At 39.7% G+C, this 22899-nt stretch overlaps 1 protein-coding gene across 2 annotated transcripts in view; it reads right to left on the bottom strand.

Annotated features, from left to right (window-relative positions):
• Positions 1-1527: 1527 nt before the first annotated feature.
• Yod1 (Yod1 deubiquitinase) overlaps positions 1528-22899 on the bottom strand; it is a 36003-nt gene continuing 14631 nt past the window's right edge. For both annotated transcript variants that reach the window (XM_083128156.1, XM_083128157.1), the window contains exons 2-4: positions 20770-21154; positions 15441-15757; positions 1528-5576 (exon numbers count right to left, since the gene is read on the bottom strand). In XM_083128156.1, coding sequence (XP_082984282.1) covers positions 5355-5576; positions 15441-15757; positions 20770-21151 — 921 coding nt within the window. In that variant the 5' untranslated portion in view covers positions 21152-21154 and the 3' untranslated portion in view covers positions 1528-5354. The remainder of the gene's footprint in view (positions 5577-15440; positions 15758-20769; positions 21155-22899) is intronic.

The following is a 22899-nucleotide window of genomic DNA, read 5'->3' as shown; positions in this document are numbered from 1 at the left end:
CTAATTTACACTCACATCTGTCAAATCTGTGGCAACTTCTACCTAGGCGAAACCTCCACCCCCTTGAATCTAAGGATAAATAATCACCATTCCTCCACCCAAAACTCCACTGAACTGTGAACTCACCTGCTGCTGTGGGGATCAGGAGGGTGGGGGAGGTGATGAGTATGGGGCAGGTCTTGCATCTGGGTTTGTTGCACCTGTGAGCTGGGGGAGTGGTGTGGAAGGGGTGGGAGTGTTTCAGACCAAGATGTTTTGGAGGTTGGGGGGGCGACGGAAGACAACTCTTGGTTTATCCCGAAATCAGGACCACTGTGCAGGATGGGAGGAGGGAGTGGAGGGTTGGTTTTGGGTTGTTTGGTGCGGTTGTGGGAGTTGGCTCTAGTGATTTGTTCGTTGATGAGGGTGGAGGGGTAGCCACGGTTGGTTAGGGCTTGGTGCAGGCGTAGGTTGTAGTTTTGGCGGGATGAGGGGGATGAGTTGAGGTGCTGGCGTCTGAGGGCAAGGGAAAATGGGATGGTTTTTTTGGTGTGGTAGGGGTGTGAGCTGGAGTAGAGGAGATACTGGAGGTGGTTGGTCGGTTTGATGTATATGGAAGTTTCCAAGTGGTCTTCCGCAATGTGGATGTCCACATCTAGGAAGGTCACTTGGTCTTTGGAGTGGAACCAGGTGAATTTGAGGGTAGTGAAGTCTTTCAGTTGGTTTAGGAATGTAGTGAGGGAGGGTTCGCCATGTGTCCAGAGGAGAAAAATGTCATCTATGAATCTTAGCCAGAGGAGTGGTTTCAGTTGCTGGGAGTCAAGGAATTCCTGTTCCAGCCTGCCCATGAACAGGTTGGCATAAGAGGGGGCCATGCGGGTACCCATGGCTGTGCCACGTATCTGCAGGTAATGTTGGTCACCGAAGCAGAAGTTGTTGCAGGTAAGTACAAGGCTGGCTAGTTGTATCAGGAAGTGAGTGCTGGGATTGTGGGGTTTGGGTCGGCTGTTAAGGAATGATTCCTTGGCACGGAGGCCATGGGCATGGGGAATATTAGTGTAGAGGGATGTGACGTCAACAGTTGTGAGGATGGTAAGTTTTGGATGATGTTAAGGAAGTGGTTGGTGTCACGGAGGTAGGAGGGCAGGGATTGGACGAGGGGTTGGAGGTGAGAGTCTAGAAAGGCTGAAATGCGTTCAGTGGGTGAATTGTAGCTGGACACAATGGGTCTCCCGGGGTTGTTAGGTTTGTGAATTTTCGGGAGGAGGTAGAAAGTGGGGGTTCGGGGGTTGTCAGGTATGAGTGAGGAGATGGTGGAATTGGATAGGCCCTCAGGGGGTCCTCGGGAGAGGACAAAATCCCGAAATTTGTCTAGGTGTGTGGTAGATGAATCAACCGTGGTGGGCTTGTAGGTCGATGAATCAGAGAGTTGACGGGAGGCTTCCGCCCAGTCTTCCATCCTACATCTAATTTTTCACAATGAAGGCAAAACATTTTCCAATATTTTCAAAGCATGGAGAAGGAATCAATAATACAATATAAAAGTGAGTAATCAAATTTAATCTAAACAATTGCAACAAAACATTCACAAAATATAAATGCATGTTCATAGTAATTCTTTCATGTTTGCCTACAAAGGTGGATGTATTCTTGAAACACACACTGGCCCTCTAGAAAAAAAATACTATGGAATAATATTTTGTAATTGTATTTTTCTCATTTTACACTGCTTTTCTGTTTCTTAGTACTAATTATAATGATAAGGACACATTAAGATCAGTGAATCCCCGAGCCACAGTGGTACCGTGGTCAACTTGTAATCAAGGGTCCCTGGTTCATTACCCAGAGGGGGCCCAAAGTGCATTGGATCCCACTTTAAACTGTAGGTCCATTCCAGATTAACCTCTCTGTGCATAAAGTGGACTTGTTGGTATCGAGATTGTGAGTTCTGCATAGGACTGTGCGATATATTGACATGGATATATCAATATCCATTGTTAATCAAATATAAAGGACCGACAATTGTCCACTCCCAGTTTTGTTGTGATCTCAAAATCATACTCCACTACACTCACAAACTTCTGCTAGGGAGTAGAAGTAGCTTTGATAAGAAAAAATAATGGTTGATATGTATGATTATTTTGTCATGGTTTCTTATGATTTTAACATGGCAAATTCAGATCATGTTACCAGGATAGATTACACAATGAAAAAAATACATTTACGGAAGTACAGTCATGATATTCAATTTAAACAAAGTTGGATCAGAGAAAGGTAAGTCATGTTGAGAATGGTGTGAATGCAATAAGGAGAGTACAGTGGGACCATATGCAAAAGAACCTGCACAGAACTGCATGTTGTGTGCATCATACTTGGACATGTAGGGGAAAGGCAGTGGGGCAAGATTCCCCATGGTCCAAGCTAAACAGAGGGGAGATACACAAAGGCTTTTGGCAAAAGCTTCTTTAGTTTCTGGTTGCTTATTTAAAGGAAGCTATCGGATCTGAACTGTAATAAAATTCATAAATATGCCACTGGAACACAGGTTTTCCTGTGGAGTGAGACTGATTTGCAACATATTGCACTATTGTTCGTGCTATGAATAATTACAGGCTTGTAACATACATGGAACAGGAAGAATGAACTCGATGACAATTGTAAGAAGAAGCAGCATGCCTAGGATTTTCATGGAGTTACGCCGTGTTATGTCTTCTTTTTATTTTTAGGAGCCAGTCCTATATTTTGCTATTTTTCCCAGCATTTGATGTCTCCAGGAGCTAAATTGCACCTCCGCACTCTCCCTTGAAAATGAGACTGAGAACAAGATAGAAAATATCTAAGCACCATAGAAAAATGCATATTTGAGGTCAAAGAGCATTTATTTGTATAGTATATCTTCTTTCCCGGGGAATGGTATAGTTAACTGGGGATGTTCTCCCCTGTTTCTTTTGCTGCCACTGTTCATAGTATCAAAACTATGATATATCAGTATCAGCTCTTCCTAGATCATTCAACTGTCACCACAATTAGTCAGAAGCAAGATATTTGTGGCAATTACGTATGCCTTGATTATGTGCCACTAGAAAAAAGAAAAGAAAACACTTGGCAAGTCTTGGTAACATAGAGAGTTGTCTCACCACAGAGTGCACTTTCACGCAGCTGTGAAAATTGTTCTTTAATATTAGGCCGTTACAAAGTTACTAACTCACCCTGTTTACACACCTATAGATTTTGTCCGTTGCTGCATCCAGATGGTGTATTATAACAGTAGCAAAAATGGAGATAAAGCGGAAAAAATGATTTTATATTTTTTCCACTTTATATATGAGGGGCGAACCATATTGATTTACAATTTTGAACTGAACCACCACCCATGATCTGTCACCTGATGGAAGCACTGGAATGGTGTAATCTTTGTACAACACAGCACTTTCTTGTGTTGTCAGTGCATGAGCAGATAGCATGGAGAGCAATCATGAAAGACAGTGTTGGATGACGTGGTTTCTGTGGAGTTCTTGAATTTTTAGGTCCATTTGATGAACAGATATGCTAATTGGGACTGGACCTACAGTCTAAAGAGGGATCCGAACCACTATGGCATCGGATGAGCCATTCATTTCTTTTGGAAGAGGTTGTGACCCCTGCAGATTTACAGTAGATTGGTCGCAGTGTGTGTGGAAGCATGCACCGTCACAGAAACCACTGTAAAACTGGGCAGCAGGCTGTAAAAATAACTGCACATCAACAGATAAGGGGACAATTTTTGGAGGGAAAATGACAGTGACAACACAAACCCATCACCAGAGTGGAGCAGCCCAATCTGGACAATAGATACGAACCACGAAGTTAGTAATAAGATGTGCTTTAGACAGTGTATGTATATTGATACACTTGTAAGTTCTTCTGCAAATATGCTGTATAAAGAAACAAACTGTCAGAGTACTAAGTGACATGAGTCTACATCACATTCTTGGATATGGGGTGATCCTTTCAAAAGGCACACAAATGCCATCCTCACTTTCACATAGTACACCACACCCTGAACTTTCTTTTGCAGACTAGTAAGGCTCTAGCATCTGGACTTGCAGGCAGGAAAATCCTCTGCATGACTTATTTTATCATCCACATGTATTTGTGACTGTCCCTTCATTCAGTTCATCATATCTCCATTCATCCTCATCTTTGCGATTAGCCAAAAGTAGCAGAAATGTGAAGTTAAATCAATCATGCCTGTTTGCACCAATGTTTCACAAACTCGAGAGTTTGAAAATCCCACGGGTCAGGGTAACTCTAGAGTTAGGTTAGGCACCAATCTAAAAGGCATGTGCGAGTCATGAAAACCCAGCTTTATTCTAGGATAGTAGCTAGCCTCAAACAAATGCCTAAATGTCTTACAGATGGAAGCACGTGATTGATTACCTACTTTGAGAAAGCATGGTTCTACTTGTAGTGTGGCTGAATGACAGAAAAATGAGGAAGGATGGATGTAACAGGACAGTGATATCCGTAAACAGTGAAAAGAGACTGCCATGAGAAAATTTCAAACATGTGATAAAGATGGGGGAAAATATTTACATGAAATTTTGATATACAGCGTGTCCACAATGAGACTCCAACATTTTGAAAGTCTATAACTTTTTCATTTCAGATTGTACAGCAGTGATTCCGGCAGAAGCAGAAACTCAAAAGTTGTCTGCCAATTAGGTTCCCAAATCCCTGACTACAGCACAAAGAGAATAGCACCAGGATGAGAGTACCACTGCAACGAGTTCCTGCAATGGCACAACCAGGATTCAGTGGTCCTCATGAGACACGACTCCATTGCATTAAACCTGGCACCTAAATTCAATCAATTTTAATGGACGCTTAAGGGTAGTACTCCTGGACACCAAATAACTGAAAGCAGCTGTCCAGGTGTGGGTGAAACACACTCCATAAAAAGGTACACACTGGTGGCGCAAGTGCATACAGTAGATGGGAGACTATATTCAGAAGGTGTAATTTTTTGTGTTGAAAAAAATTGTAATTAAATATGATCGCCCCCTTGTCCTTTACCAGTTCCAATTTTACATTATCTCTGAACAAACACAGAATCACGTAACCACTATAAACTGGCAAGTATTAGTAACTTCCTGCATTTTTAACACACACAAACCATAAACATATTGATTGCATAGATATAATCTATCTTTATAAATTCATTGACTACACTCAAATTAAGCACCCAAAAGGGGTAAACATACGAGTCCTATTATACCTTTGATGTATAAAACCAATACAGAAATCCCATTAGAGCCTGGTCCTAATCCATTCTATGATCAACATACTTTCATTTAAACCTTAGTCCATGAGCACGGGTCTACTCTCACTAGGCGTCACGATGCCACTTCACCAAATGTCAAGTGACCCGTTTCCTGAGCATGTTGCTGGGCTTCCACCTGGCCTTTCAGCATCACGTGACACTCCATGCACTTGAGCTTAAAGTGATCCACGTCTGTGAACTGGTGACTAGACTTGGCTTCTTGAGCTAATTCCTGTGCTTGCAGTAAAATGCCGTCATCCTCGGTGTTGAATATCGTTTGAATCTGACCTCCCGGCTAGTGAAAAGGATATGACAACATTAGGAATTAATGTTCATATAAATTGATTACAACAAAACCTACAGTTTAAAGTGGGATCCAAACCAATGAATTGTGCCCCAACAGCAAGATCAACTCATGAGCGAAAATTTTGTAAATACCTAATTTTGCATCCATATTAGTAGACCTGAGCTGATACCACTTTGAACTGATTCCCAACGATACCGATACTTGAAAATTGCAATAATTAAAATTTTGATCAACTTTGGTGTGTTAATATTATTTTCCAATTATGTGCATTAATTTACCATATTTCATCAGAATATGAAAATAGATAGTATGTAGGCCTAATCAGCTATGGCTAGGATTTTTATGATCTAAAAATCACCATAATACAAGGTGATCCAGAAAGGATTGTGATTGGCTACTGCAAAGCCAACACTGGTCGGCACGCGCTGGCGGCAGTGAAGCGTGCGCACAAATAGTGGGAGAATTTTTTGAATTTGAATTTAAAATTTTGGGTACGTCAGCACTTACGTTATTTTGCACCTGTCACATTATATGGGGACCAGCCCGTTACCATTACAAATAACAACTCTAACGTTGCATAACTAAAATTTCAAAATATTCTGACTTCTGTTAAAAGCTGAGGCTGTAAACGGGCACTCAGAAAACACACAAGGACAAAAAACAGGACAACACACACAAGATTATACTGGCCATAGTGCCAGTCGCCAGAGCCTCGTTCGTCTGCAAAATGCAGTTCAGGGTGTACTGCGTGGAAGTGAGGTTGACTTTTGGGAGAATGACTATGTGGAAGGTACCCCTTACAACCCGAATAGTGGGAGAATCAGTTGTGATGGAGAAGTGGAATGTGCAAAACCGTGTTCTCGCGGTAGAGCTGTTTATTGAAAGCAAGTCCATTGTAGCAACCCAACGAGCTTTCTGCCGACTAAAGTCGTTTTCACGTTCAGAAGACACAACGGCGCTTATGGAGAAACCACACAGTGTTGCCAATACAGCGCTAGCTCATGTCGCCGGGAAATGATGACCTTCCTTCAAAATGAAGGTGTTACATATTTTGTATATATAATGATAATTATATGTAATTATTAATATTAATATTATACTGTGAACGTTACAGTTACCCTTTTTACTATGATCCATTGCGATCACTACACACGCAAGTGTAAGGCACGAATATGACACTTCAGAAATCACTTAAAAAAGTAAAAATCACTGAGAGATCACACAACTGAAAACACTTTTTTCGAGAGAGGGGAAAAAGTCTATTAAACAGACCAAAGCAGATCTCTCACTCAAGTAAGGGGAACCTGGCACATGGGTTAGATTCAAGTTGCAACCCAAACAAACAAATGAGTTACGGCCCACGTGAACTGATAAGACATGAATGACTCAAGCAAGGCATGTCATATTTCTATCTTGAAGCCCCATGTTTTCTCACGTGTTGGAAAGCCTTTCAAAGGTTAATATGGTGTCTAGGAATTTATGTGTACGTTGGAAACTGAAAGGTGATCTTCATTTCAGTATTAATGTCGACAGTAATGTAAACAAAAACAATGTGTATTTGCGACAGCACTAATGTTGCTCACAACTGCAGCATTGGAAATAATTGTCAATTATTAAATTTAAGTAATTTCAATTCTATTATAACAAACTGCATGAAGTTCATATTTTTACTGAATGGAAATAAAATAACAACTCGAAAACTTGGTGGTGATTAGCCGGAATGCTGCAGTGAGCCAGCTCAAGATGGCCAGTCAACGTCTCCTTACTTCGCGTGCGGTTCGGGTTAAAAAGAAACTCCAAATGCATGGAAGTAATATTTCTGGGAACCTTTGAGTGGTTATAAAAAATAATTTCATTATTTTCTCCACAACTTTGTCGCTGGAAGTTTTTACTTGGAATTACAGAACAAAAAATGGCCAGCGACGACATTTTCTACTGCACGAATATAAAAAATCTCCACATACTTTATTTGAATATTTTTTAATGCAAATATGCTTTAAAGTATTGATAAATTCTGAGTACCACCGTCACCTATGACAATTAAAAAACAGTGTCAATTTTTTTAATAATGAATGCTTCGATTTTATGGCATGTTTCAACGTTAGGAAAGAAAACAATGTAAAAATTGTGTTTTCACAGAAAATTTGCGTTTTTAATTTATCTAAAATTATGTAAGCAAGTTACCAGTTTTTTGTGTTCACCATCGTATTCTCTACAAAATTTCCTGCAAAACTGCAGGTACCGATTTTACTTAAGCTAAATTTGTAAATCCAGAAATTTCACAACAGCGCGCTCGTATTTCCCATAAGAAAAGCATTGCCCATAAGACCCCATTGTGTCTTCTGAACGTGAAAACGACTATAGGCCAACGCAGAGACGCACCTGACAGCCACACCATTCGGTGCTGGGTAGTAAAGTGGCGCGGAGGAGGGTTCAGTACGAAACAGCATGTCTCCTGGCCGATTCTGAGCCGTAAGGACACAGGAAAACATCGACCGTGTACAGGCCGACATCCAGAGAAGTCCACGAAGATTAGTGCACCGCAGATCACAAGCATTTTACACTTGTATTTGCATACGAGTGTATAAGGTGCAAGTAGTGCAAGCAATGACAAAGTGGCATGTGTTCAGTTTTGTGACACGTTTATCAACATGTGGGCACAAGATCCACGAATTGTCGACAACCTCCTGATGTCTGAGGCACACGAAGTCCCATGTCTGTGTCACACCTCTGTTTTTGTAGCTTACAATTATTCGCATAAATAAAGTGATGATCACCAATTACTATATATTTAGGGAACACATCACCCTTACCAAGAAAAATATGCTATCATGAAAATCCTAGCCCTAGATATCACAAAATAAAGTTTTTCGTGCAAAATTGGTGCCAAATAAAAATAAAGTTTGAATTTTGCATAATTTCCAGGATAATTACACTCCCCAAAAGTGTCAAGTCTGAAAAAGAATATCAATGGGCATGGTCCAGGAAATGTTTCCTGGACGTGTAGTGTCAAGAAATGGTGACGTTCCCTGGCTCTCAATGGGCATGGTCTAGGAAATGTTTCCTGGACATGTAGTGTCAAGAAATGGTGACACTCCCTGGCCTCCTCGCTCCCCGGATCTCACGATATGTGATTATTTTCTCTGGGGATACCTCAAATCAAAAGTGTATGTTGAAAGACCTCACAAAATTGGTGATGTCAAGTTAGCTATTCGCAACGAAATAGCAGCAATTCCGAATGAAATGCTTGTGAGGGCGACTTCCAACTTAAAGGCAAGGCTACATGAATGTGTAAGTAAGAGAGGTTTATCATTTATCGGACAGAATTATCAAAACAAAGAAAAATTAATGTAAGCACTGTAAATGGCAATTATTTTTGTAGCAATCTTGATTATTAAACCTTGCATTACATTAATTGTTTTATTTTTAATAGGGTAAATCAAAAACTAAAGGCAATTTTGAGTTCTTGCAGGAATAAACGAAGACTGGGTGTGCCTGACGTCACCATGTGTATACTTGGAGTGACGTGGAAGTAGGAGTATCCATCACTGCCCCATTCAGTCGAGTGTCGCAGAGCAAAAAGGTCACACGTATGGACGCACCACTCCACGAATGCACCATCGAGGAACAGCGTGCCGTAGTGTGCTTTCTGTGGTCGGAGGAAGTCGAACCGGCAGACATTCACCGTCGACTGTTAGCACAGTATGGAGCAAGCACCATGACTCAACGAAAGGTGTATGAGTGGGTGGACCTCTTTAAAGCGGGACGCATAAGTGTAACGGACGAAAGTCGAAGTGGACGCCGAGAAGAAAACGTCCAATGGGTGGATACCATTATCAGGGACGATCGAAAAATCACAATAGCACAAGTAGCGGAACGCTTCGACATAAGTTTCGGATCAGCATATGCAATAGTGAATTAGTGTACCAAAAAGTTTGTTCGTGGTCGTCGTTTCAGGTCAGATGACGAGGTCCAGCAGGCGGTGCAGATGTGGCTTCGTGAGCAAATAAAACCTTCTTTGCGGACGGGACACAGAAGCTGATTGCACGATACCAAAAATTCATTGCCGTGCAGGGGGCATATCTGGAAAAGTGACATGTGTCGTTCTTCTTCTTGTGTGGAAATAAAGATGTTATATGAAAATTGCCTTTACTTTTTGATTTACCTAGTATACACATTTCAAAACTGTCAGCTTTTTCTGCCGGTCCCTGTATAATGCAGGAAAATATAAAACTGGGGAACGTAAAATCATAGATAGCTCTGTCTACAGCAGAGATTGCCAAACTCCATGAGCCGTATACATGGTGAGCTACCAAGGGTGGATGGAATATTAATGGTTATATGTTGATTCGTACAAACTTTAAGGCAGAATAAAATTATTCTTTTTAATACATAGGCGGGGGACAATGCATATATATGCCAGGTTAAAGTTCTATTTTGCAAGAAAATATGGGTCAGCATTTAAAGTGAGGGTGAAACTAGTGTGTTGGAAAACTGCTAGTGGAAAGTGGTACTTTCCTTTTTTTTTTAGTTATTTTGTCACATTTCTATCATTTGGATTAATCATGATGATGAGGATGGGATAAACCCAATGATACATACATGTCTGACCAGGGCCTGAACCTTGGCCCTCTGGTTTATAGCACATTATAATGACTACTCTGCTAGACAGGTAGGTGGCAAAAACAACCTGCAATATATATATATGTCTCTAGGTGTATTAATTGTAACTACGGTATTAATAAAAATACTATCTTTGAACTAACCGGTAATGCAGGTGATAGAACTTGGATTTTTCATGGTCATGTTGCTGCTAGGAAGCTATTGATCACACACACCAATGTCTGATGGCATTTGGAGTGGTGCAAACAACATCATAACTGGACTATGAAGCAGTGGAAGAAGGTGTCACGGAGTGAAGAGTCACACGATCTGGCAACCAGATGGTCATGTGTGGACCTGGTCGATGCCCGGTGAATGGCATTTGCCAGTGTATGTTGTGTCGATGGTGAAATTTGGTAGCAGACGGTTAATGGTATGGGGCAGGGCTGCTTTCCCTGTTTTTGATTGATTGATTTGGTGTTTTAAGTTCACTTTATGCACAGTAAGGCTAATCGGGACTGGACCGAAAGCTTAAAGTGGGATCCGAACCACTGTGTGGCTCCACTGGGTATCGAACCCGGGACCCCTTGATTAAAGGCGACTACGCTACCACTGTGCCATCATGGAGGCCTTCCCCTGTTTTTGATTTGGACCCTTAGCTTTAATTGATGGGTTGATGACCTCTGGCACGTACCAATACATTTTACACAATAACATGCTTCCCACACTGGCAACAGTTTGGAATAGGGCCTTTTCTGTATCAACACGATGGCAATGCTTCTCACACAGCAAAGTCAATTTCATTGTAGTTTGAAGAACATCAGGTGCAGGGTGGCCCCTCTAGGACCATGAAAAAAATTCAAGTATAATTCCGTTTTCTAGGCGAACTTTACAAAAATTCAAGGGTACAAACAGATGTTCTCTCTATTTCAATCTTATGAATTACCACCTCTCACCACCCACACTCATAACATATTGTAGATTGGTGTGTATTACTCACTATTAAATGAAATAAACAACGTTAAATTGTATTAACACACTCATACACAGACAAATACATAACAACAATATAAGAGATCTCTGTGATACCCTGTATCCAAAAATTCTAATTCAATTCAATTAAACAGTATACAGGGTGTCCCATGTAACTTGACAAATCGAAATGAACGAAAAAATTTCAATATGAAAGTATAATAGTATTGTGGGGGTAAGTCACCTACGCTACAATGTTAAAAGGGAACCCCTATTTTTTATTGGAGATTCGAATTCGGAAAATATGTAGGTTTTGTCCGACACATTTTGTTCCATTGGTGATAGATAGATGGCACTGTAAGCACAACGTGTTAGTTGTGTCTCGCATATCCAGTGGCTGGCAAGTGTGTGAGGAGGGATACTGTGGCCTAGAAGCATTGTGCTCACAGTAGTCAGTGATTGTATGGTCAGTGCAGTGTGACTGCAAAGAGTTGAACGACACAGTTAAGTGGTGTATTCAACATCATGGATTATCTATCCATAGAAGAAAAAAATTGAAAATTCTTGTTTATGGTGAACGAAGAAGGAACAATGATGATGCTGTGACCCTTTATGCAGAATGTTTTCCTGACAGGCTACGAATGCATTCTTCGTTTGTTCAAGTTGTCGAACAGTTTCGTGCAGAAGGAAGTGTACAAAGAAGGGTTTGTAGAGCAACTGCCACTGGAGGGCATAATCAAATTGCAGGCCTAGCTGCGCTGGCTCATAATCCCCAGACGAGTACGTGAGTAATATCATTACAGTCGGGAATTTCTTGCAATAGTGTTCGGAGAATATTGAAACATCACATATTTCATCCCTATCACATGCCCATGTATCAGGAACTTCATGCCGATGATTTTCACAATTGAGTGGTGTTTTGTGAACGGGAACGCGAACAAATACTAGTTGACCAGCAGTTAATTCATAGAGTACTTTTCTCAGACGAGTCAACCTTCACAAACCACGGTCAGGTTATTCGTCACAATATGCATTATTGGAGTGTGGGGAAACCCACATTGGTTGCATGAAGTTGAACGTCAATGTCTGTGGTCGGTTAACGTGTGGTGTGGAATCATAGGTGACAAACTGATTGTGGTCCCTATGTTATTGACGGTACTTTGGACGTTTTTGCATGAGGAATTACCGACATTGCTTGACGACGTAAACCTTGCACTGCGTCAGCACATGTGGTTCCAACATGAAGGTTGTCCAGCACATAATGCAATAGTAGCATGGGAGGAATTAAACCGCATGTACAATGGTCGTTGGATCGGTAGAGGCGGTCCGGTGCATTTGCCTGCCAGATCACCAGACTTCTTTTTTGTGGGGATATCTGAAAGAACGTGTTTATCAAGACGTGCCAACAACCTGCGCAAAAATGATCAAACGAATAAGAAATGCTTGCGCACACATTGATGCAGATACACTTTTGCATTGAGTTCAATCATTTGAACAACAGATCAACAAATGCATTGAAGTTAGAGAACATCATTTCGAGCATTGCATGAAATAATTGTATTGTATCTATACTGAACGCAACTCCAACTGGCGGCTGAGAAACAGCGAATGTGCGATCAGTTGAATTTTCTTCAACTGAGATTGGGCAATTTCGAGTCACAAGGTACCGAATGTTGTTCGCAGGATGAAACAAATGAGCATTGGGTCCACCACATGTTGCCAAACAGACTGTAAAGCACGAGAGAGTCTTCTTGGGCAATGATATTACCAGCACCAGAAATCAGCTGGGTCTTAATGGTACAACTGCACACGTGGTCCTACACAAGGGAGTTTTCCATGCAAACACTCTACAAACACGCAAATAGACAACTGACAAAAAGAGAAGTATTCTTGGCAACGTTGCTTTGGGAGAGGATGTGACCCCTTCAGCTTTGACTTCGCAACTGAGTTTGTTGACACCCATTGAGACTCACACCCCTGTAGACGATTGGGTGACAGAAAGGGCCAGATATAGCCGTCAAGGTCAGTTGCCAGTTGGAGTTGCGTTCAGTATAGCACCCCGATAGTGAGAGGCAAATCTATCTATCACAAATGGAACAAAATGTGTCAGAAAAACCTACGTATTTTCGGCCGTCGAATTCGAATCTGCAATAAAAAATAGGGGTTCCCTTTTAACATTTCAAGGTTGCCCCCTGCCCCACCCCCCTGGGGGTGGAAGGCTGGGTTCATTGTAGCATAGGTGACTTGCTCCCATAATACTATTATACTTTCACACGGAACATTTTTTCGTTTGATGCATATTTCTTGCGATATTTCGATTTGTCAAGTTACATGGGACACCCTGTACATATTTAAATATTTAATTTTAACAAGTGAAATTTACATTTGCCATTTCACATACTCAGACTCGAAATACATCTAAAAACACAAGGAACAAATATCACGAGATATACTAATATACAAAAAATTGTTAATTATACAAAAGGATTTCAAATTCAAATTTACCTAATCAACTACAATATATCTTACCTTACAATAATCTTTTGTGTGTCAGATGGATTGTTCTCCAAAGGACAGTAACAAAGTAAATGGATTGTGACAATACTGTTTCATTTTCCACAGTTTTCTTTTCCTTCCTTGATAAAAATAAAAGCTAAACTATGAAAAACTTGCATCTCGGCATTTATAACTAAATTCAATGTTGTTGCAATAGTTGTAATTTTTCACGTGTATGGAGAAAAATGCATGCAGAATTCCCGGAGTCAATAATTCATGCATAATTCCTGTAATTTAAGGAATTTCTGGTGAGTAGCCACCCTGCGGTGGAAGGGCTTAACTGGCCTGCCCGAAGCCCAGACTTGAACCCAACTGAATATCTTTGGGACTAGCTGGAGTGTTGATTGCATGCCAGACTTACTTGGCCAATAAACACAAGTTCACCATGTTGCAGGAAGAATGGAAAGAAATTCCACCCACAGTTTACCAGAAGTTAGTTGTGAGCCTACCCTGAAGGGTAAATGCCGTAATGATGCTCTATTTGAATACAATAATAATGTAATGAAATGCTCCGTTTGAATATTTGAATTCTAGTTTCCATTTCATATAAGAATAGCATAGTATTTACTGCAATATAATTTCAAAAATAAAGTAATTTTTCCATCCTGAATTACTTTTATCAATTTCACTTCTATATTATATCTTTCTTTCAACAAATGCTCACTTAGTTTAGTTACAAATTACGATTTATGCCCCCATGTGCTGGTTGATTCTCCTTTCTATGTGGGTGAAACTGGCTAGATGTATGCATTGTATAGTTTCATTTCCCCTACCCTTCCTACTTTCAGTTCTATTATCTGATTATACATGGAGGATCAGAAAGGAACATCCTGTGAAATTACAAACAACTACTTACATTATACGTTCAATAACAACATGAAATTATATTCATAATTGGGAAAAGAGAGACGCGGTAGTATATAAATATGGAGAAACTAGTACTCACTTTTATCCGCGAAGCTGTTTTTTAACTTTCCACTTGGTGTTGTAAAGCAGAAATACAGGTCAGACACCCTACCCAACCACAATCAACCTCCAGCGGCCAATATAAATGGTTTGCCTTCCCCTACCATCCCAGCACTTCGAACCGCATATCCAAAGTCCTTCTCCCATATGGCATCAAAGTAGTGCAAAAGCCCAAAATAGCTGATAAACTAAACAAACGCAAACGGTACTTCCCCTTACCCACTTGATAACCCAGGTGTATACAATGCAGGCACATTACATTGGCAGGTCCATCAGATCTGCCAATGAAAGAATCCAACAGCACCTAGCAGATGCCAAAAAAAGCCCAACCCACTACTGGTCTTGCTAAACAAATCAAATACAATAGCCATAAAATTCAAAAGGTTCAAGTCAAACACACTGCCCACATGCTCGTAGACACCAAAATCAAGGAAACGCACACCATAATGCACTTCCCGCACGAGCTAAACATCGATAGCAGGCAAGCGCACCACACTTGGATTCACCTACTACAATAGTTATCGCCCGGAAATAGCAGACGACACAGACCGAGATGCACAGTTAACAACAGCGCACCTAGCAGCAGCCCGAGAACTACAAACAAAAGACGCACGCCAAGCAACAGTACAGCAAGTTCCAACGAGGATGGTGGCAGTGGCCACTGAAATTAATCGAAAAAGAAAAAACAGCTTCGTGGATAAAAGTGAGTACTAGTTTATCCGTATTTATTTATGAAATTATAATTAAAATAAATACCTGCAATGGTTCCAAGAATAAAGGATCATAGTGAATTCCATCGAAGATTAATAAAACTCGCTGTCCATACAATCGGTCCTCTCCAAATCTATTGATTATGCAATTGACAGTGTCCACAACCACAATTTCCATTCCGTAAACTTTAGAGAGGACTGAAATCTCTATAGCTCCTCCCCACGAATCAGGTTTCACAATCCATTTACAATATTGTTCATTTGTCTTCCCTAACACACCTTCTGTATATGTGTCAGGATCACTTGATAAAGCATTTGCAATCATTTCCCTCATGTATGAACCACATGTAGTATCAACAACACCTGGAAGTAAAATTGAATTTATCATTTCATGCTGATACACTAGTGATGTGAAAAACAGGGAATTTACCTATTCCAAAGTACTATGTCTGATTTTACATATTCCTACTAGTTTCCTGCAAAAGTTCTAAATTAATCCTGAATCACAGGAGGCTTGGTGTCGTACTGATACTCTTCTTTCAATTACACGTTTGCTTTGATGCACTTGGTAAGCCTGGTGATAGGATGGGACATTTTGCATGCATTTATCTTCCAATGTAATGTGGCTCGCACTCATATTCATCATCATTATTTAGCTCTGTGGACAAAGCCAAGGTTTGCTGTAAGTCCACTTTATGCTCAGATTAGGGGCAGGACCTACAGCTTACATTGGGATGAGAACCAATGCGCCTCCACCAGGGAGGGAATGCAGTACTGTTTGATTACAAGACGACAGCATTACACTATGCTATCATTTCAATTTTGCTATTAACCTTTAGACGGCCGAGCAGGTTTACAAAAATAACCCCGTTCTAGCCCAGGCTTCTCGGCGGGGATTTTACATTCGAACACTCTTTGGAGGAAAATTGTTATAATTTGGGCACTAGGGGAGCAATCTACTTCGGATAAGTTTAATTTTGCTTCTAACACATCAGAGGATGCAACCGTGTACAATTCAGAATGCCGGTGTTGTAGCCCTTTTGCGGCCTTGACCACGTCGGCGGACCACTGTTCCTGTCTCTGTGAACTGTTTCCACAGCGTGGACACCACATTTCTCGGAACCCCGAGGTCCCTACAACAGGTTGCCTGTGATTGACCTGCCTCGGGTCTTCCAACTATCCTCCATCTTGTGGCATCATCTAAACGATACCGACTCGCCATACTAACGATGGGTAAACACAGAAATTCAAAACACATGGATTGCCCAATGCTACGGTGTTTCACAACGTAGTGCGGCTCCGATCCACGCCGAGCAACTGGGTACCTCTACACACATGCGATCACAGTGCCACCGCCGTACGACGTCATCAACAACTGCGTGGCACGGTTTGTGCGCAACACACGTAGCTATCGTCTGCTCCCTTCTTTGCTTCTCGCCGTTCCATATTTTTCTTTTCTTTTAACAACTACCATTTGTCCGTTTCATTGTTTTCACCAGTGTATTTCAACCTTATGTATTAACGCCTCTCACCACTCACACACAAACTATATTAACAATATAAAGGGTCTGTGTGACTCCAATGAATCCAAAAATTGTAATTCAATTCAATTGAACATTATATATATTTAATTAAGGTCCGTTGTTTACATTTACAATTTCACATACTCAGACTAGAAATACATCTACAAACACAAATCGCAAATGTTACAGGCTATAGTAATCTACAAGAAACTGTGTAAGAATTTCAAATTTATCTAATCATCTTCAAGATACCTTGCAAAAATCTTCCGTATGTCAGATCGGTAAAGACACTAACAAAGCAAACGTAATGAGAGAATTCTGCTTTATTTTCCACGCAGCTTTCCCTCCTCGATAAAAACTAAAGCAAACCTGTGAAAAACCTGCCTCAGGGCAGTAATAAATATGTATTAATTTAATGGGATTTGGACTAACAAAAATTGCAATTTTTCACGTCTACGAGGAAAAATTCAAGCAGAATTCCCAGCGTCGATAATTTCCGGAATTCCCAATGAGTCCATCCTGTTTACGCTAGGTAGTTTGGTATACAGAGAAGCTGAAGATTTGTTGACTTGAACAAAATATGAAAATCAAAGCTAGATACTAGGGATGGGACAGAGTAATCAATACTCTATTAGTATCGACTGATACAGGCATAATGGTGTATCGGTTTAATTACCAATTATTTTACTGATCTGATATATCTTTAAATATCGTAATTTCCTGCCGTATTGTTATAATTTTTATGGATATAAACATACAATCTCCATGCCCTACTTTTCTTAAAAGTAAATCTCTAAATACGCAGCTCCATTTGCATTGCAGTCATCTGTTAACACACATTTATTAACCTTTTGTGTCCCAAGGCCATTTTCACATGTAACCCCCTTGGTGACCGAGCCGATTTTGAGCAAAATGCAGAGTTTCAAATAAATGAGTGTAGATCGGAGACTAATTGCCCTAGAGAGATGAGTGATATACCGTTGTACGCGGAATGAACCAGAGATTCAGACTATATGAAATTTATGCAAATTCGGCGTATATGTGGCGGGGGAAAGGGGGCTAACTCTCAAAATTCCAAAATTTCGGGAAAAAAAAAATTGGTTCCCCCACCCTCCCCCCAAGAAAAAAGTACATGACAGTGTCGACATTCAGATGGAAATGATCGCTGACATGTAAGGAACACAAAAATATTTGCATTATTATCATATGACCAATGTAACTTGAGTTGTACCCCCACTGATTGAAGCTTCAAAATGCAGCGGTACCTTGAAATGACTTTAGGTCAGAGACTACTTGCCCTGGAGACATGAACGATATACCGTTGTACGCAGAATGAATCACAGATTCAGACGATATATAATTTATGCACATTCGGCATATATATGGAGGGGGAAAGCCCCTGAAAATACTTTTTCTTTTAAAAAATGGGGCAGTGGGTATGATAAAACTTTAGTTTTTCTTGTATATACGCAATGCATGCATTATAGAATTATTTTCCTGTAGTTTACGGTTATTACAAGAATAAGAAAACAGGTTTTCTTTGTGACGTTTCAGGAGAACACACGATCCTTTCATCAGACATTTATTTTCATTTTGACTAAAGATACAGTCATAACAATGGTTAGTAATTTTTTTAAACAAAAATAATCCGTTATATAAACCAAAGGAATATATAATATAAGTTGTTCATGTTCAAAGGATTATGTGGGACAAACAGCAAGGAAAATGGCAATAAGATGGAACGAACACGATTTGGACATTATGAATCTAAACCCAAGAACAGGATTGTCAACTCATATCATCGAAGAGAAGCATTTGATTAAAAAGAGAAGGGTTTTAAAAAGATTAACGGGAAACACAGAGTTGAATGTCTGGGAAGCTTCGTTCATTGCAGAAGAACACTGGAATAAATTAAATAATGAAAATGGTAACATAGATCCAGTATGGAGTTTTCTTTTTCACAAATGGAGTAAGCCACCATCTTTAAAATTTAATGTAACAGAAAACATCAAGAGACTTTGTGAAAATAATGATGAATTTGAATTACCTGATGATATTTGGGATTCATAATTTTAAAAAAATTTGAAATAAAAATAAAACAGACTGCTTTTTTCACAGTTAAGTTGCTATATTACAACAATGTAACATTGACAACATCCATTATATAACTGATTCTTTTTGTTTAAAAAAATTACTAACCATTGTTATGACTGTATCTTTAGTCAAAATTAAAATAAATGTCTGATGAAAGGAGTGTGTGTTCTCCTGAAACGTCACAAAGAAAAACTGTTTTCTTATGCTTGTAATAACTGTAAACTACAGGAAAATAATGATAAAACTTTTACTGTGTCTGTTTGTATTTGTGTTACTTTCTTTGTTTTGGCCCAGGTAAGATTAAAAATGCTACTAAGTGTATGTGGTGTTCGTTTTTGTTGTGCAGCAAGCAAATTTTTATTGACGTAGGCATCTGTCACGTTCGAATGAAAAGCAAGTAAATTAGATTTTAAAAAGGAGCCATTTTACTGGGCATCGTAAATATTGAAAGTAAAATCCGAATTGTTTACTCTACATAACAACAGCTCAATAATATTTACTAATTTTAGGTTAATTTGTAAATACATTTTGAAAGGTTTAAGAAAAATTTAAGTCCTTCTCTTAAATTTTTAATGCCTCTTCTTCAATTTTCACTGCCTCTTTCTGAAACTTGACTGCTTTTTTTTCGACCTACACTGCCTTTTTGCCTGCCATTTTTAATACTTTTCAGTGCCTGAACATACGGGCTCTAGTCATCACCTTCCAACATGAAAGATAAACATTACGGAAGGTTAAAATTTGTTTGAGAAAATTAAAACCTGCACATTCGATAAGATTATGCTGAACACTTAAAACAACGCTAAATACATGGTGCATCAGAAGTGATTCTGAAAATGTGCTCCATTCTGGGATGTCTGGAAGAGAGTGATTCCAGATTACGGAGAACACTAAGTGAATCATTACACATGAGGATTTGCTGCAAAATGTGAATGTCAGCAAAGTCCAATGCCTTTAAAAATGCACAGAGTTACAGTTTCAACCTACAAGCTGCGAAAATATTGCTGGCATTCTATCAGCAGATGAGACAACGTTCTGTGCCATTACGGTGATGAGTTAAGATGCAAGCGCAATGGAATGTTGCACTTTTGGACTTTTCAAATGACACATGCCTCAGATGCAGAAGTCTGCTGCAGTGGGAAGTGTGATGCTAGCATCTTCAGCACAGACAAACTGCGGTTCACGTTGCATTAATCAGTCTCTGATCTTCACAGAGGGGTTTGGTGAGGATGATGAATGTATTGTTCACCTGGTTGGTTGTAAGTAGTGTGCGGATTGATAGGCAAAAAACTTGTAAAGTAGGCACCAAAAATTATGAAAAAGCACCCAAATTAGCAGTGAACATGTTAATTTTGCATATTGACAGACTGAATTTTTGTATTTAATTTGCATCATAGTTCCGTTACTTTTGGCTAATAGTGATAATGACAAATGGTAGTCGGAAAAAAATGATACGAAATACAATACAAGACATACAAAACACAAGATTATTTTTCCAGTGTACTGTAGAGACCCAAAGTAGCAAAACAAAGTGGAAATAAGCAAAAATTATAACAAAAAAGGCATTTTAATGCAAAATCAGCACTACAAAAATATATTTCAGGCTCAAATTAACATAAAACATTTAGCCTATGCAAAGGGGGAAAAATGGCAAATAGGCACATCATGATTACAACACAAAAACACTACTTCAATGTATGTCATGGCATGAAACATGGGTTAACCCAAACAAGCTTAATATACTACAACTTGAGCTCTTACCTCGCAAAACAAAGCCAACACTGGTAAACAAACAAGAGTTATCTGCTGGTACTACTTTCCTCATCAAAATTCCAGGTGAGTTCATGTAAATCTCTGCATGTGTTCGCTGTTCTTCTGTGCTTGCTTCTTGAACATCTTCTTTCTTTTGTTCAACAATCAGAGTATCACCCGAATGAATACCACTCTTCTCCAAAGTTGATGCACCACACTTCAAGTCCACAGCCTTGGGAGGGTAGCCAACCAAAACAGAAAGAAAGGATTGAGGAATCTTTGTCAAATTACTCAGCTTTGTCTTGAGATCTGTAATTGTACTTTGCGGCGTTAAATCTTTCACTACAACATGGCCAGATTTTGTTTTCACCCTCAATGCAAATCCAGCCATTTTCTGAAATGGAAAAACAATAATAATCACCAAATATGTAAAAGTGATTTCCTGTGAAATATATTATTAAGGTGAACATACAACAAAATACAACTACCAGAACTTTGGTGGGGTGAGTGAGTGCATCATGGAGTTTAAGGGGATGCAATGCTATGATTTTCTACCCTTCTCACCATGGCCCTCTGCTGTTTCAGTGTTTACTGCAGCAAATGTTTAATGCATGGTGGAACGTCCTCCTACTGTACACCATGTGGCAACACTGCCACCATAACACTACACTGTACTTTCAATTAGGATTGCCAAAATACCAAGTGTTTTAGAAATAATTTAGGGGTTACAAAAATTTATTGCAAGTAAACTACTGAACTTACGTTAATCAAACCAGTCCAGAATGATTGAAGAAAGCAAACAGTTTGTGCATGTACGTTTTGTTAAGCTGCGAGTTCACATCCCTGCTGTTACGTGCCACCTACATCATCCACCGAGTTTTGTGCAATGTTTTGGTCCCCAAGATCACCGGACCTTACACCATGTGACTTCTTTTTGTGAGGTTTCCTGAAAGATAGGGTACTCATTCCACCGATGCCGCATGGTATCGCAGACCTAAAGGAGTGTATCATGACAGCGACAGACACTATCAAAAGGCCCATGTTGATGTAAGTGTGGCAAGAAGTAGACTATCATATAGATGCATGCCATGTCACCCATGGTGTACACATTGAACATTTGTAGGCGTAAAAAAAAAAAAGGAAACTGTTCGCGTTCTTCATTCATTCTGGACTGGTTTCATTAATGTAAGTACAATAGTTTACTTGTAATAAATTTTTGTAACCCCTCAATTATTTCTGAAACAACCAGTACAAGGGGACCATAAAAAAATTACAAAATTGAAGGCGCGCCTTTGGCACTTGAACTGCCTGCTGATTCCAGTCATTCGCTCGCCTTCCAAACATGCCTGGTCGTTCTCGCTGAATTTCATTGTCCAGATCATATATGGGTAGGGCCAAATTCTGCCGCTAGAAGGCAGCACAAGACCCCCATCGTAGGCAGAGGATATCATTGTAAACAATGGGAAGTGAGGCACAAGAAGTTTTGTTTTATTAATTTATAATGCTGAAAAGTATATATAGTCGTGTGCCTTTGTTCACGGCACAGCATGGAGAACCAGACTACAGTAGTATATCGTTTCACAAACACCATCGAACATTGAAGTGCGTAAAAAAATGGTTGTTGAAAGTCATATCCAGAGAAGGAAGAAAGAGAGGAACAGAATGGATTCCTTCTGACCACTCTGTCGTTTGCAGCTTGCATTTCACCAGTGGAGACTTTAGGGAAGATTGTAAAATAAATAAAATCAAGGCTCGTGCCAAGCGTTTCCCCTCATTATCCACCATACAAGCAACCTCCGAGGAAGAAATCCAGAAGAGAATTGAAATCTGCCTCCATTGACGGAAAATAATTTCCCAATTTCAGTACAGAAATTAGTAAATACACGAATTTCATATGTATTTTATACAATTCAGGTGTAAATTAAATTAATATATGACATAATTTACTTTCACCATTAACTAGTCGTGAGCTTCTAATTCATTCCTAAACCACGTTGGATTCCAACCTCACTTATATAAATGTTTCGTTATTATCTTAAATTGTTCTTATATAATAAGTTTGTGGCTTCTATTTCTATATTAGTTATTTTACACTGCTTTTGGGCAAATTGCAATGACGAGGATGGATGACGAAGTAGA

The sequence above is a fragment of the Lepisma saccharinum genome, chromosome 9 (assembly GCF_977018435.1).
Source record: "Lepisma saccharinum chromosome 9, izLepSacc3.1, whole genome shotgun sequence".
Classification (NCBI taxonomy): domain Eukaryota; kingdom Metazoa; phylum Arthropoda; class Insecta; order Zygentoma; family Lepismatidae; genus Lepisma; species Lepisma saccharinum.
Note: the sequence above shows the minus strand (reverse complement) of the source record. Positions and strands in the feature narration are given on the sequence as shown.